Source organism: Limanda limanda, chromosome 9 (assembly GCF_963576545.1).
Source record: "Limanda limanda chromosome 9, fLimLim1.1, whole genome shotgun sequence".
Taxonomy (NCBI): domain Eukaryota; kingdom Metazoa; phylum Chordata; class Actinopteri; order Pleuronectiformes; family Pleuronectidae; genus Limanda; species Limanda limanda.
Window position 1 is genome coordinate 17915278 of NC_083644.1, and position 13873 is coordinate 17929150.

At 40.5% G+C, this 13873-nt stretch overlaps 3 protein-coding genes across 3 annotated transcripts in view; 1 reads left to right on the forward strand and 2 right to left on the reverse strand.

Annotated features, from left to right (window-relative positions):
• Positions 1 to 3039, reverse strand: dio1 (iodothyronine deiodinase 1). Its single transcript, XM_061077585.1, has 4 exons — positions 2642 to 3039; positions 2403 to 2546; positions 1446 to 1645; positions 1 to 1083 (listed from the first exon to the last, which is right to left on the reverse strand). The coding sequence occupies exons 1-4, from the start codon at positions 2976 to 2978 to the stop codon at positions 1018 to 1020; spliced, it is 747 nt and encodes a 248-aa protein (XP_060933568.1). The 5' UTR covers positions 2979 to 3039; the 3' UTR covers positions 1 to 1017.
• Positions 3040 to 6314: 3275 nt separating this feature from the next.
• LOC133011188 (transcription factor HES-5-like) lies at positions 6315 to 7335 on the reverse strand. The gene is given in 4 exon segments (XM_061078893.1): positions 6315 to 6320; positions 6984 to 7090; positions 7093 to 7159; positions 7273 to 7335. Coding segments are annotated over 4 exon segments (243 nt in total).
• Positions 7336 to 9944: 2609 nt separating this feature from the next.
• Positions 9945 to 13873, forward strand: part of LOC133011189 (zinc finger protein GLIS1) — an 80324-nt gene continuing 76395 nt past the window's right edge. Inside the window, exon 1 of the mRNA XM_061078894.1 lies at positions 9945 to 10152. Coding sequence (XP_060934877.1) covers positions 9945 to 10152 — 208 coding nt within the window. The remainder of the gene's footprint in view (positions 10153 to 13873) is intronic.

Below are 13873 nucleotides of genomic sequence, written 5' to 3' on the forward strand. Positions count from 1 at the left end.
TTGTCGTGTTTCTCAGTTTAATAATGAACTGTAAAGCGCATCAATCATGTAGTGAACAGAATTTCATATGATTTACATTCACCTATATCTCCTCCCAGTGGAAGCAGGAGTAAAATAAGAATCCATCTTGTTAACTAGTGTCATGACAGAAACACACTAACACATTAAGTATAACACACTTTAGGTTTTATGTTGTATATATCTCAGGGACTTGACATAGGAGTCTTTCCATTACAAAAAGTCTGCAATAAAAAAGCTTTTTTATTGGAGAAAAAATGTGTAATAAGAGATATTTTTATACATTAAACGTGTCCCATCATAAATGCCCCTACATCATTCAGAGAAAACCTACTTTTAAATCTTCTTTCATCAGATTACAGTTACCAGAGGTTTACACTGTAATCGTCATGTTAAAGCAGCCTTCAGTTGAATTACATAGGAGCAGTTATAGACAGAGCTAAGCCTTGGTGTTAAACAACTGGATCATCACAGAGTTAGGGCCCGGTCACACGTGCAGGAAGGTATCAGTGGTGAATCTTTGCTTCATGTTTAATTCCAATCTGTGCGAGCGAGGATGCGGATAAAACATCTTGTGACGATGCAAATCGCAGTGTAGCTCCGTGTGGAGATTTTAACCCACGATATTCGCGTACGTGTGACCGTGCCCCAACATCTCACATACAAACAAGTATATGCACACACACACACACAACTGCTCCACTAGGTGCGACATCAAATACAAACTCTGAGTGGACTGTGTCTGTGTTTCACTTCATCTGGCTACAGAGACCAAATGGTTTCATCTGTAACCGTCACTAAGAAACACAGAGGTGAGTTCAGGCTCAGAGGTCGACAATTGAAATCAGTCTGAAGAGCACAGGAGACAATATTAATGTAAAATTGAAGGGGTTACAATAGTTCTGCTCGGGCGCTGGTAGATGTAGGAGATGCCTCAGAGCAGCTATGTGTTAGTGTATCGATCGATCAATGACTTGATTGATTCCATTAACGATCTTCTTAATTCATCTTCTCCAGGAACGAACGCACCTCTAATGGATTGTAGTCCCATGGTCCCTTCCCACCCTATAGGAAACACAGAACATAAGTAAGAATCAGAGAGATTGTACCAGCATCAGACTACAGGACACATCTTTGTCATGATTTAATTTGCTGATTCCCCATCACGAATTCCAGTCATGTCTGCACATGTTTATTTTACTGCTCTTCCACACGCGATAGCGTGACTAGACACACTGCAGGACCTTTACACACATAAAGCTATAAACTCCAATCACATGATTCAATGAGAGGAACAAAGGGGGTGGAGTGAAACAAAGTTGCACTGTCACACTTTTTGGCAAGTCACCAATCTTTGAGTCACGAACAGTATACAAGAAAAGTTCAGGAATCAGTGTTGGTGACGGATGTGCACACGCAGATCTCACCTTGTAGACGACTTTCCCAGCCTGAAGCACATAAAGCCTCTCAGGCATGGCGCCATACTTCATGGCAGCGACATCTTTCATTTCGTCCACCACCACCGGACACAGAGGCTCCTGCTGGACCAGGATGCGTGCTGCAGAGAGCCTCTCCTCCAGGCTCCGGTGCCGGTTGATGTCAAAGTTGTTGGCGAAGGCCCAACCATCTGAGACAGAGATTATATATAAAATATACATAAAGAATATGATTTATTCCACTGCGATGAAACTGAATGCAGCAAAACACCAGAGGAGTGTATAATAAATCCTGTTTAATGGTTCAGTAACCTACATCAAAGCAGGTGGAGTGTTTTCCTTACGGTGAATGCAGCACAGACCATGTAAAGTTTTCTATATTAAATGTCAACATGTTTGTTTTGGTGGAGTTTACGACTCATTAACAGAATACTTGAGAAAATTATGATGATACTAGTCAAAATAAAACTTAATGAAAATGTTTTTTATAGTTTCTTGCAAAAAAAATAAACTGCTGTATTGAAAATTGCAAGATTTTATCATGTTGTAAAGGAAAATCAAGTAAAGGCATGTGTTAATATCCAGAACTGTCAAGTACGTGTCTAGCACATCAAGTTCCAAAACGTTCAAGTACCTGTTAATTTCCAAAACTTTCAAGTGCATGCCATTTGTCAAAACATTCAAACACATGTAATGTCCAGAAACTTTCAACACATGGAATTTTCCTAAACTTTCAAGCAAATATCAATTTTCTAAACTTTCAAGTATATTTTCTAAACTTTCAAGCAAATATCAATTTTCTAAACTTTCAAGTATATTTTCTAAACTTTCACTTGTTTGGTTTTGTATTATGTGAACTTCAAAGAGTTTTGTATTTTAGACTCTTTAAGCATCTTTCACTCCCACCAACACCTGTCATGATGATACAATGGCTGCACTTGCTCTCACCTGTAGAATGAGCCTCTGCGATGTAGACCACCAGGAAGTCCGCCACGTCGCCGAAGTCCCGGACGAGCTGCTTGAACTCGTCCAGTTTGACGATGAACGGGGGTCAGGTGCAGCTCCCGAAGCTCAGCACCAGAGGTCTGTTGCCTGCAGAGGGAAACACAAACACAGCTTCAGATGTGTGCAAATCCAGCTCTGTGACAGATTATTAAAATGCACAGGTCAATCCCAAACAATCTGACCTTTGATGAACTTGCACAAGTTAGTCTCCTCTCCCTCCATGGTGACCACCGGCGGGTCCGGAGCTTCTCCCCCGACGAACGCCTCCTGGCCCAGGGACAGCCACATGTGCTGGGCCGCGGTTTTGATCCAGTCGAAGCTAATGAAAGTCAGACCCCAGTCCTCGTACCTGAACTTCTGATTCTGGGTCATGGTGATCTTCTCGCCCATGCGGAGGATGAGCCTCTTGGTGAGGCTCGGGGAAATGAAGTGCAGCACCTTGAGGGTGACGTTGAGCAGCAACATGTGGCAGAGCAGGCCCGCGGTGGAGACATAGACGAGGAGCTTCTGGAGCCACATGTTTGCTGCTCGCTGTTCACTGACCTCTCCGTGTTATAGAAGTTGCCTAGCTGTTTAACACGTCGGGTAACGCCCACTCCCTCAGTGTTTACAGCTGGTACTTTCCTGCGCAGGCGCGGAGGTGGACCAGAAAACTGAGGCTGTGGTCCGGCTGCATTGATTTGAAACCCCCTTCGCCTATTTATTATTTATATTTATCTGATTTCAGTTGCATACGTGTCTAAAGAGTTCTATCAAACACGTAGAGCCTAAATACTACACTATTGACCTGCAATACTTTGTTGTACTTTGTGAAAAAAAAGGCAAACTCTGTATCTTCTTTTAAATCATATTCTTATGTATTGGTTGATAAGAACTTGAAATTATTTCAGATATTTTATCTTATTACATTTAAATTTGTTTATGAAGGTGCTATATGAATAAAGTCATCATAATATTAAACCTGACTTGCTGTCCATTTATAAAGTGCAACCATGTAAAACACCTTATAGAGACACGGGAGTTCATCTGTTTCACTGCCAGAAGTAAAAAGGGTTAGCCAGCTTAGCCTTACATGTTTCATCAGCACTCATTGAATTTAGCTTTCAATTTATATAAAGGTATATTATCTGTCACATTAATAATGTGTGTGTATTTACAAACAGAAACTTGTGAACATGCTCTGTGCTAGGGCAGCTCCACCTGTTTCATCACGGTCCACCATGATGTGATGTACACTGCTAGATGAATGTCACATTCTCAGATAAACTCACCAATTACTTTATTAGGAACAACACACAGACTCTCTAAGGCAGGGGTGTCCAAACTTTTTGTCCCAAGGGCCACATACAGAAAAAAATACGAAGGACTGGGCCACTCACGCCGCCACGCCCCCCTGCTATGGAGTGGGCTGTTGACAGTCGCGTCGCTCAGGGCGGGGGGCGTGGCGTGGTGGCGTTCTGAGGGACAGCTAGCAAGTCATCAAAGCAATTCACCGCCAGACCACTAGGTGGAGTAACGTTTATTGTCGAAGACAACTTTAGAGACACCTTCTTTGTCGACTGTTTATTACTTTTTCTGGAGGACAAATTTGTCCCTGATCTTTCTACACAGCTTTGTACACTCGTTGACCTGCAAATCGACGTCAGCCGAGATAAAAAATTATATGTAATCTCCTTCCAGGAATTGCAGGTCATCTGCGTGTCCTTGTATTTAGTCAGTGACGGGTTATACAAGTGGTCATACTTTCAGATCTCTTCTGCCAAGTGCTCTTCTATTTGGTCCATATCCGTTCTTCTTAATCTTCCTTGGTTTCTGCCGGTATTATGGGGCATGAAACCGGAAATATGACTCTGGAAAGGACGTAGTTAGCGGACCAATCACAGCCTTGCGGTCTGCGTGAGGCTTGCGTAGCTTTGTCGTATAGTTACAAAAATTGGTGAACGCCCGCAAGCATGAAAGAAGGGGCACGCAAGGGTCTCTTGCCTGCTCCTTCTTGCGTGTCTCTGAAAACGCAGAAGCGTGCACCGGCCTCTCTCCTGTCGACAAAGCCTGGCCCCATTAAGCAAAACAAATTCTTTAAGTAAGTGCCATTTGAGCGCTACTACATTTTGAGTTTAAAAAAAAAAATAAAAAATTTATTTATAATTACATTATATTTTTAGACATTGATGCGGGCAAATTAAAAATGGATGGTGGGCCGCAGTTGGCCCGCGGGCCGTAGTTTGGCCACCCCTCCTCTAAGGCCTCTCCTTGCTTTAAAAAAAACGTAATTCTCTGTTGTGTTGACTCCACAAGATGATAGGAAAACCACCTTTATGTTCTGCTCCATGTTGGCATGACTGCATCACGTCATTTCTGCTTACACGTCTCCTGTTCTACCACGTCCCCCATGCTTTCTACTGGGGTCAGATCTGGCCTTGAATTTCATTGAACCCACTGACATGCTCATGAAACTAGTTTGGAGGTGCTGAGGACGGTAGGAATGATTTGACCATAATCATGAACACCTCCAAGTTACTGTCTATGAGATGTCAAGATGGGGAAAGTTGTTACATATATGTTATACTGGATTCCTGTCATGCATATCAGCATTCGTACAGTCACATGTCCACGAGGAAAACCAATCACAACACACCATCTTACAACACTGATAAACTTCATTTCGGCAAGTTGTTCATACCAGGGATGGGGAAAGATTAGGCGAGATGAAGCTTCATGAAGCTTTGAAGCTTTCCTTCCAATTGGCTCACTCGTGGTCCGAAGCTTCATGGTGCTTCATTTGCTCTACTGCGCCATCAAGTGGACAATAAATGTCAGGCAGAGTGATAATGACACCATGATGTTTGTGACACCAATACATAAATTATCAACTTATTAATATGGTGTTTGTCTTTATGATACAATGGAGGGGTCAAAAGGGAAAGTGGAAACAAATTGGGCAGAGGGTTGTGATGTGAGTGTGCTAGTGTTACTAGGGACAACATGTAACATAAAATAGGGACATTTTATACATTTTTATTTAAAAGTTAGAACTTGCGAGGCTTTGAACGTCACCACATACGTCATTAACACACGCCTTGATACGCGCGTCACAAAAATCTCCCTGGATTACTCGACACACACCTCGAAGCCTTGACACGGTAGGACACATCACCAGGAAAGATCCAAATGTATTTTTTTAAATAAAATACCAAATATCCTTATTGTCATGTATTAAAATAAACTGCTGTATTTTTGCATTTTAAAAAATACAGAAAAATAACATTGCAAACATATATATGTATATCAGCCTATCCATCCCTTCAGAAGTTCACTGACCATTTGTGAAAGCAACAGCTAACGAGGCATGCCATAAATCTGACATGCAACCAGGCAACACTCAAACAGTCCGACCTACCGTACCTGTTTGCTAATGAAGGGGTTACCTTGTATTAGCAACACTGACAACAATGATAAACATATCATTCATAAGCAGACAGATGATCTATTCAATTGCCACGCAATAACAGTTATTCGAGCACAGTTCTCACGGCAACACAACACAGCCCCACCTAAGTTACACACTCAGACGTTGTAAGCTACGCCAGTGGTGAATGGGACAACAAACTGTTGTTTCATGGCTTTGCAGCACAATGTTGTTCATGACAATAAAGCACAAAACATCTATGCATTTACCAAGGTAAACCAACGTGTTTCATTATAAAGTAATCATTGAAAACATAAAGATTCAAGGTGATGTTTTCACTAGTGTGTTTTATCTTAAACACACTAGTTTTCAACAATCACATGAAGTGATGGAGATTCCAAAACAACAAAATATCCAGATCAGGACCATGAAGATTATGATCAACAGGATCAAAACTATTCAAGAGAAAACAATGTTACTATTAAATTCGACGTTACGAACACATGACGCACAACGGAGAACAAATGTATAACAAGGAAACTGTGATAAAACAAAACCTTCACAAAAGAAGAATATTGATCAGATCAGTTGTAACTAATCACAAAGATTAAAGTAAAGTCCAATATTACAACTTATCCATAAAAAGGACAAATATATTCTCACGACAATGATCAATACTGATCAATAGTTAACAAATGTTATCATATGATGATATATACAAATACATGAAGTATGCTGAGGTACAATAATAACTGCTGATGCAGTCAGATGTGATTCATGCAACATGCATGACAAGATGTTCTCATTCATAAAGAAAATGAAATAAACGTTTGGATCTTAAAACAAATCATTTTTGACTGAACAGAGAAATTCAAAGTTAAAATCCTGATGAAAACACGTCCACAAAAAGGACATTTAAATGTTTTCACAGCAAAGATCAATGCTAATCAACAGGTAACAAACCATGTGATGATACTTCACTGACACACTGAGATGTGATAGTAATTGTTGATGCAATCAGATGTGATTCATGCAACATGCATGCCAAGATGTTTTCTTTCTTTTCTTGAAAGATACTGTTGCTTCTTTTCCTCAGGAAATGTCCAACACAAAAATACATGTTTCTGTTCATGCTGCAGCAGCTGTGTCATGAAGCAAACGGTCATCTCCAGGATGTCTGCTTTCTCCAGCTTGGAGTCTGGCTGCTGGTTGAGGGACTCAGGAGAGACTTGAGCTGCTCGATGCTGCTGTTGATTCGCTCTCTGCGTAACTTCTCCACCAGAGGGTTTCTGAGCTGCAGAGACAAGAACAAAGTCAGTCATCAACTCATTCTAGAGTCAAGAGTCAGCATGAACAAACACAAGCTCTTGTGGAAGAAGAGCACGTCTCCTTGAATCCTTAATTTACCTTGTGGCGCCGAGTCAGATGCTCCTGAGAGTTGGTTATTGCTCCAGTGATTGTAGGAGCCATGAGTGGATCTCTGTGCTGTAGAGGTCTGTGTAGAGACAATCTGATCTCTGCTGCCTTCATCCCTCCTATTTACAGCCCAACATCTCCATATCAATGTGTGGCTCTGGGGCTGGCTGCAAGTTCCCACAGTCTCAGCCAATCAGGGAGCTCTGGGACACAATAGTGCTGAATGGTGCTAATGCCTCAGGGACAATAGTTAGATCTCAGGGCAACAGGTGGAGGACTGGGGGTGATGGAGAGAGACTCACAGAGCTCTGATCTGGGAAAGTGGTGACCCTGTAGAGAGCAGATCTGCTGCCTGATGCTGATCAATGACTTTGACTGAGCACATGCTCGTCTAGCACACGTGTCAAACCAAAGACTCTTCATCAGTAGAAGGAGATGAAGGTGAAGTGCAAAATCTCTACAGTGAAGTTTAAATGTAGGAATTGTTGTTTTCTGTACCCTAGAATAGGCCCTTTATATTTAAATACTTTCATCAGGAGCGGGTCTTCTTTATGGAAGAGATGTATTTACAGTGTTTGGAAGGGTTAGGGTTAGGGTTATCTAGTGAAGGGGAGGGTGAGGTGAGGGGTAATTCAGCTGCAATATGCAACTTCTCCACTAGATGTCACTAAATTCTACACACTGAACCTTTAACACAAGCTGAAAGTAGCAAGCTAAAGTTAACTGTGAGGGCTGATAACTTTACTTTGGTTAAATAGTTAGATAGAACACTTAGCCAAGGATACCATAACCAACACCAAAACCAAAGAAGGAAAAATTGGGTTAAGGTTAGGGTTAGATCTCAACAAGCCTGGGCACATTACTGAATAGATACCAATCAGGCAGCATAAATCGATTTACCTTCTTTTGACGCCATCATTTCGACATCTCACAGAAAGTATTTTATAGTATATCTAAACTACAAAAATACAAAACAATAAAATATTTTGATAGAAAATATGAATAAATTTTCATCAAACTTAATACAATTGACATAATAATATTTGTATTTTGTAATTTCAATACATATCTTAAATACATGTATCATAGATACTGTCCATCCCTGGTTCTTGCCACCAATGTGTTTGCAGTAGTAATTGACTCTGTCAACTGTGAACCAGATGGTATTTTCACTTCCACTCAGAAACCACAAGGTGGCACTGCACAATTGCATTTCAGAATATAATCTCAAAACAGGTTCAGCCTCGCAGCAGAGAACAATTTAACTCGAGTCTAAATTGAGAAGACTTTGAATTAAGATAGAGATATTTAGTGTTTTCATTCAGGTTTTTAGGAAGGATGGGTGTAATATATAAAAATACATTGTATGGAATATTAAAATGAAAAATAAGTAACATCTTTTATTATTTAATCTAATACAAACCCATCTCCTGCTTTTATCCAGGAAGAAGTAATATATCTTAAAAGAAAGTCAGACAACTTTGACACATTATCATGAGTACTATAATTTTCCTTTCTGCATCTACAGTATGCATGATAACATAACAGTAAGTGTTTTTCATTATATTGCAGTTTTGTAATATTTAGTTGATGGAGAACCGATTCTTGCTGCTGAGTGAAAATTGTGGTTTCAAATTCATCTTTATCAGAAAATGACAAACTCCTGAAAAAGAAACATTATACAAATCTGTGGAACAACAATAAAGTGTTATACCTTCTTAATGTGCTTATAAGCAAAATATCAATATATACTTACCTTTTGTTATATTGCTATAAGTGAAAATTGCATTGCAATAAAAATAATGAAAAGGTAATTTATATAGCACCTCATATCTGTTTTAAAGTAACAGAGGGGACACATGAGATCAACATTAGAAAACATCAAACACAAGAAGCATTGTAAAACAATAATGTAATTTAGAATCAAAGACTGCAGACAAAATTATAAATAAAAATATATAAATAAATGATAACATGATTTAAGACTAATGGCAAAAGGGATAAAAGAAACATAAGCAAAAGCAAAATGTTTGTTTTATTGCCCAGCCCAGAAACCTGTTATACATTTTTTTACATGCAGCTTTAGTTAAAATAGTTGGCAGGTAACTGAAACATGGTGCATTATGTTTGAGAGCATACCGGGTCACATGTGCATATGTAGCAGGATCTCACAAACTTTACATCCAAGCTCAGATTTACGACAACACACGCAGCCACCTCGATCCAGATGTTATCTTCCCGAGAGAGAGAGAGAGAGAGAGAGAGAGAGAGAGAGAGAGAGAGAGAGAGAGAGAGAGAGAGAGAGAGAGAGAGAGAGAGAGAGAGAGAGAGAGATGCTGATGATTGATCCTCACTGAGAGAGGATGCTATCGGTGCTGCGTGCAGATGCCCCAATGCCCCCCCAATCAGCCCTGCTCTCCTCCTCATAGGCTCATCCGACCAGGTAGGTGTTACCCAAACATCTGGAGCTCCACACTGCTCTCTCTCTCCAGATGTCTCTCGATTCTCCCTGCATCAAATGAGCGCTGCACGTTTGCACAAAAACCCGCGAGTGTGCGTGACTCCACTTTTTTTATGATTGGTTTCCTCCCTGTCGTGCATGCGCGCAGGTAATGTGAATCCGCGACACTCTCCACTTGCATGGGAACGCCAGCGAGTCACCGATGCAGAACTCCTCAGCGCGGGTCGGGATGGTGAGCCACTGTCAGCCGCCGGTGTTCGCGGACTTCCCCTGCGTGGCGCTGTCCGCGTACGGCGGCCGGGCGGCTCTCATGAACTGCTCCGGCCAGAAGCGACTCAGCGGGTCCGAGCAGAGAGCGCATCTGGCGGCCAAAACCCCGCGGTCGTGCTTCTCTCTCCCGCCCATGCAAGGTAGGTCAAACCGCGGAGGTGTTGAACTGATGCTGCAGAGGGGTTCAAAGTTTACCACAGTCTTTTTAAAGCCTTCATTGAGCCTTCACACCACAAGGATCACACTGAAAGAGTCAAACAGCTGCTCTCTCAATTTTTTCCAATCCAATCAATACTTGATATTGGTAAAAAACCATCATCTTTAATCATGCTTTCTCCATCTGGCTCCTCTGAAGAGCATCATCTGTTTGATGCAGCTCTGTTTAGCCTCATTTAGTTGAGAGCCCTGTTTGCAGTTGTGGATTAGGTCTGCTAATTAAACCCAGAGCTCACTTGGATCCTGTGCCAGTTCATAAATAACTCCATAATCAAAGTGTGTGTGTTGCACATGAAGTCCATGTGAAGTGATGTGCAGTGTGCGCACTTACTGCCAGGCAAGCAGTGGGACTCCTGCATGTTAACAAGTCATGGCTGCAGTTTAATTCATGGGTGGATTAGTGAACAGTTTACTCATTTAGTTAAAAGTGAAGGTCTGTGGCTTCTTCAAGCCTTCAACAGGTTGGAACAGTCCTTTAATGAATGAATGAATGAATTGGGATTTGCTCCTCCTATTTAGCTTATAATTTTTAGTAAGTGTATTTTTTATTTTTCAAATCTTCCCCTGCCTCTGAAGAAAATAAATTAAACTCTGACGTCTGGTCATCAGTGAGAGCGAAAACTTTAAAACAACAATCACACAGATGAGATGAGCACTGTCAGATAAAGCATCCAGTGTGCTTGTGTGTGTGTGTGTGTGTGTGTGTGTGTGTGTGTGTGTGTGTGTGTGTGTGTGTGTGTGTGTGTGTGATGTGTGTGTGTGTGTGTGGAAGAGCTGCTCCATCCTGTTTAGACAGAGTGTTGTTGTGAGAGGGCGGAGGTAATTACAGCCCCATCCTAAATTATGATTAGACGGAACAGACTTTTATATTAGCAATCATCCTTGCAGCAAGAAGAGGATCAACGGATTTGATTATTGTTTCTTCTTGCTAAACACAAACCATATGTCTTGCCGAATGTGTCTCAGCATTTATGAGTTCTCTCAGAGCACAGTTGTGCCCTCGCTCAGCTTTCCATCCCCAGCATCCCCGCACCAGAATGAATCGTCTCATTGTCTCTGCAGCGCTTTTGAACTTCCCGTAAATTGTGTGAATGCAAGATGTGTTGTGTGTTTGTGGATTATGTTGTGTAGATGAACGCTGAAGCAGACGTGCACACATGTCCGTTTGTTTTCCCTCTAACTCGGTGAGACAGTTGAGTGATATTTTCATAATTTCAATATCTTTGCGGGTTCATGAATTAAAATAGTTTTCAGACCTTCCTGCAGAGCAACCCCCCCCCCCCACACACACACACAGACTATTTCCTAAAGCACATATTCATTCAGCAAAGTATCAAAATGTGTTGCACGACTTGGCAGTTACACATTTACATTTTTCTTTGCCCTTATATTTGAGTAATACAACATTTATTGGATTTAACCTGTACTCCTGATGTTGCTGTCTCTATAGGAATACGATCAGACTTTTTAATATTGTTCTACAGCCTCTCTCTGTGAGCAGGGAGTATGAAAGCGATCTCAGTGCTCATCAGTCTTTTTGTATCATGCCTCATTTCAGGCTGATCGTATTACACGCTCCCATTAAGGGACGTTTTCAGCCATTACTTGAGATTTATACGGAGAAGAATCTCTGAACAAACACAGGCTGTAATATTTATCCTGATGGAAGTGAGACAGCGGGGGGAAGAACTTACCTCAGATGGGAGATTTCTGACCGTGAACGTGTAGCCTAAGCTGTGATTGCAAAATTTCAACAATTACTCAGTGATAAAATACAGTAGAAAGGGGATTTTGCATCTAATAGTCAGTTGTATAATTTATAATTATTTTTAGGTACGCAGTTATGGTTGGGCAATAAAACAATATCAATTATTAGGGATTTAGTCCAATACTCATTCACATATTTGTGCATGCACAGTGACGAGGTATAAAATGTAATTGATCAACCTCAGATGAGTGAAATGTTTTGCAGTTTTTCATAGGTTTGTAGTCTCTGCTCATGAAGTAGAGTTTAAACCACAACCTTCACTCAGGAATAATTATCAATATAGACTGCTAATTATTATATACACATTATAGACAAAGGACTGTAGCTTTTGTTCAATGATTCCCAAAAAATGCAAATCTATGCCGTGATACTTATTTTAGATTTTATGATTTGTTGATTTGTTAAGTGGGTGTTAACATGTGTCTAAATAAGTGAAGTGAAAAGTGACACAGGCAGGGATTTAATAATTAGTGATTACATTACAGACTGTAGGAGTTGGAGTGCCGTAATGTATTGTGGCTCTCAATCTTTTCCATTGTAGTTGTGTCTGTTTCTCTATATCAAATATCCTAAATTCAAAAATTACCCACAACATTTGGTTAAAAATTAATCCTCATACGTAGCATTCTTCTTGCTGCTTTTTAATAACTGCTCCCAGCTTAATTTCAAGGAAAAAATTGCAGTATTTTTCTTTGCATCAAGTTGAATGACGCACAATTCACTGCAGTGAACAGTTTCGGTACGCCGTGTGTGTGTGGGTGTGTGTTGCTCTTGAATCGAGTAGCGGCTGATCATCCCCAACACTGCGAGTCTATAAAATGTGCTATAAATATTAGTGCCCACCAGCAAAGAAAATATTTAGCCTGCAAAGAAAAACACTTTGACCCCTATTGCAAAGAGAATATCAGGCTTGAATGAAGTGTGTACTCTAGCATCATTTGATACCTTACTAAACTTTCTCCTGGCCGGGACGATGCTGCCGATGTCTGGGAGCTTATTTGAAGAAAATGTTTGAGTTAGACGAGTGTGCCGTAGTCTCACAGTCCGTCTCTTAGATGCATGTCTGTCTGTTTATTCAGCCGGAGATGAGTAATGGACGTTTGGATCATTGTCAGAGCTTTTTATTTTTCTGTGTGACGTGTTTTCTAAAAGTCTTCACATACAGTCCTTATACATATACACCTGTATGCGTGGACACAAACCCACCAGCATCCATTTCTAATACATGCAGACACTGTGCCAACATATGCTCAACACACGCTCACTATGCCACACACACATACGGTATGCATATACACTTTTTTGTGGCATTGGCACCAATGTTGAATTCCCTCTAACTGACATTTGCCTGTGTTTTTCTGCAGGAGCGTTCATAAACGTCAGAGTTCAGGGTGATAACCAGACTATTATGAGTAACAAGCGACCGTTACATCTCACTATGAGCCTGTCAAACACTTAATGACAGATTCCCAGTGGCCTGTGAATAGATCTGGTTGCGAGTGAACAGAGGAAACCCATTGAGAGTGTTTTGTGAAGTCTGTCATTCTAATTAAAGTGTATTATTTATTATTTCTATTTCCATTAGAAAGAACATTGGGCAGTTACAATTTACCTGAAAAAAAAAAGCTGCATGATATCAATTTCACTTTGCTTAAAAAGCACAGAAATATTCCTCTTAAAGAAATAATATGGAAGAGTAGTTGATCCTAAAATTAAATTTGAAAATACATATCATTATTATTACATTAAAACATAATCTCATTAAAGCCACCAATAACATGGTGCTCAGTCTAACTCATAAGGGAGCTGGTGTACACATTTAAAATATCAGTTTGTCCCACTGTCTTTTTTGGATACTTTTTCTCTAAATAAATGTT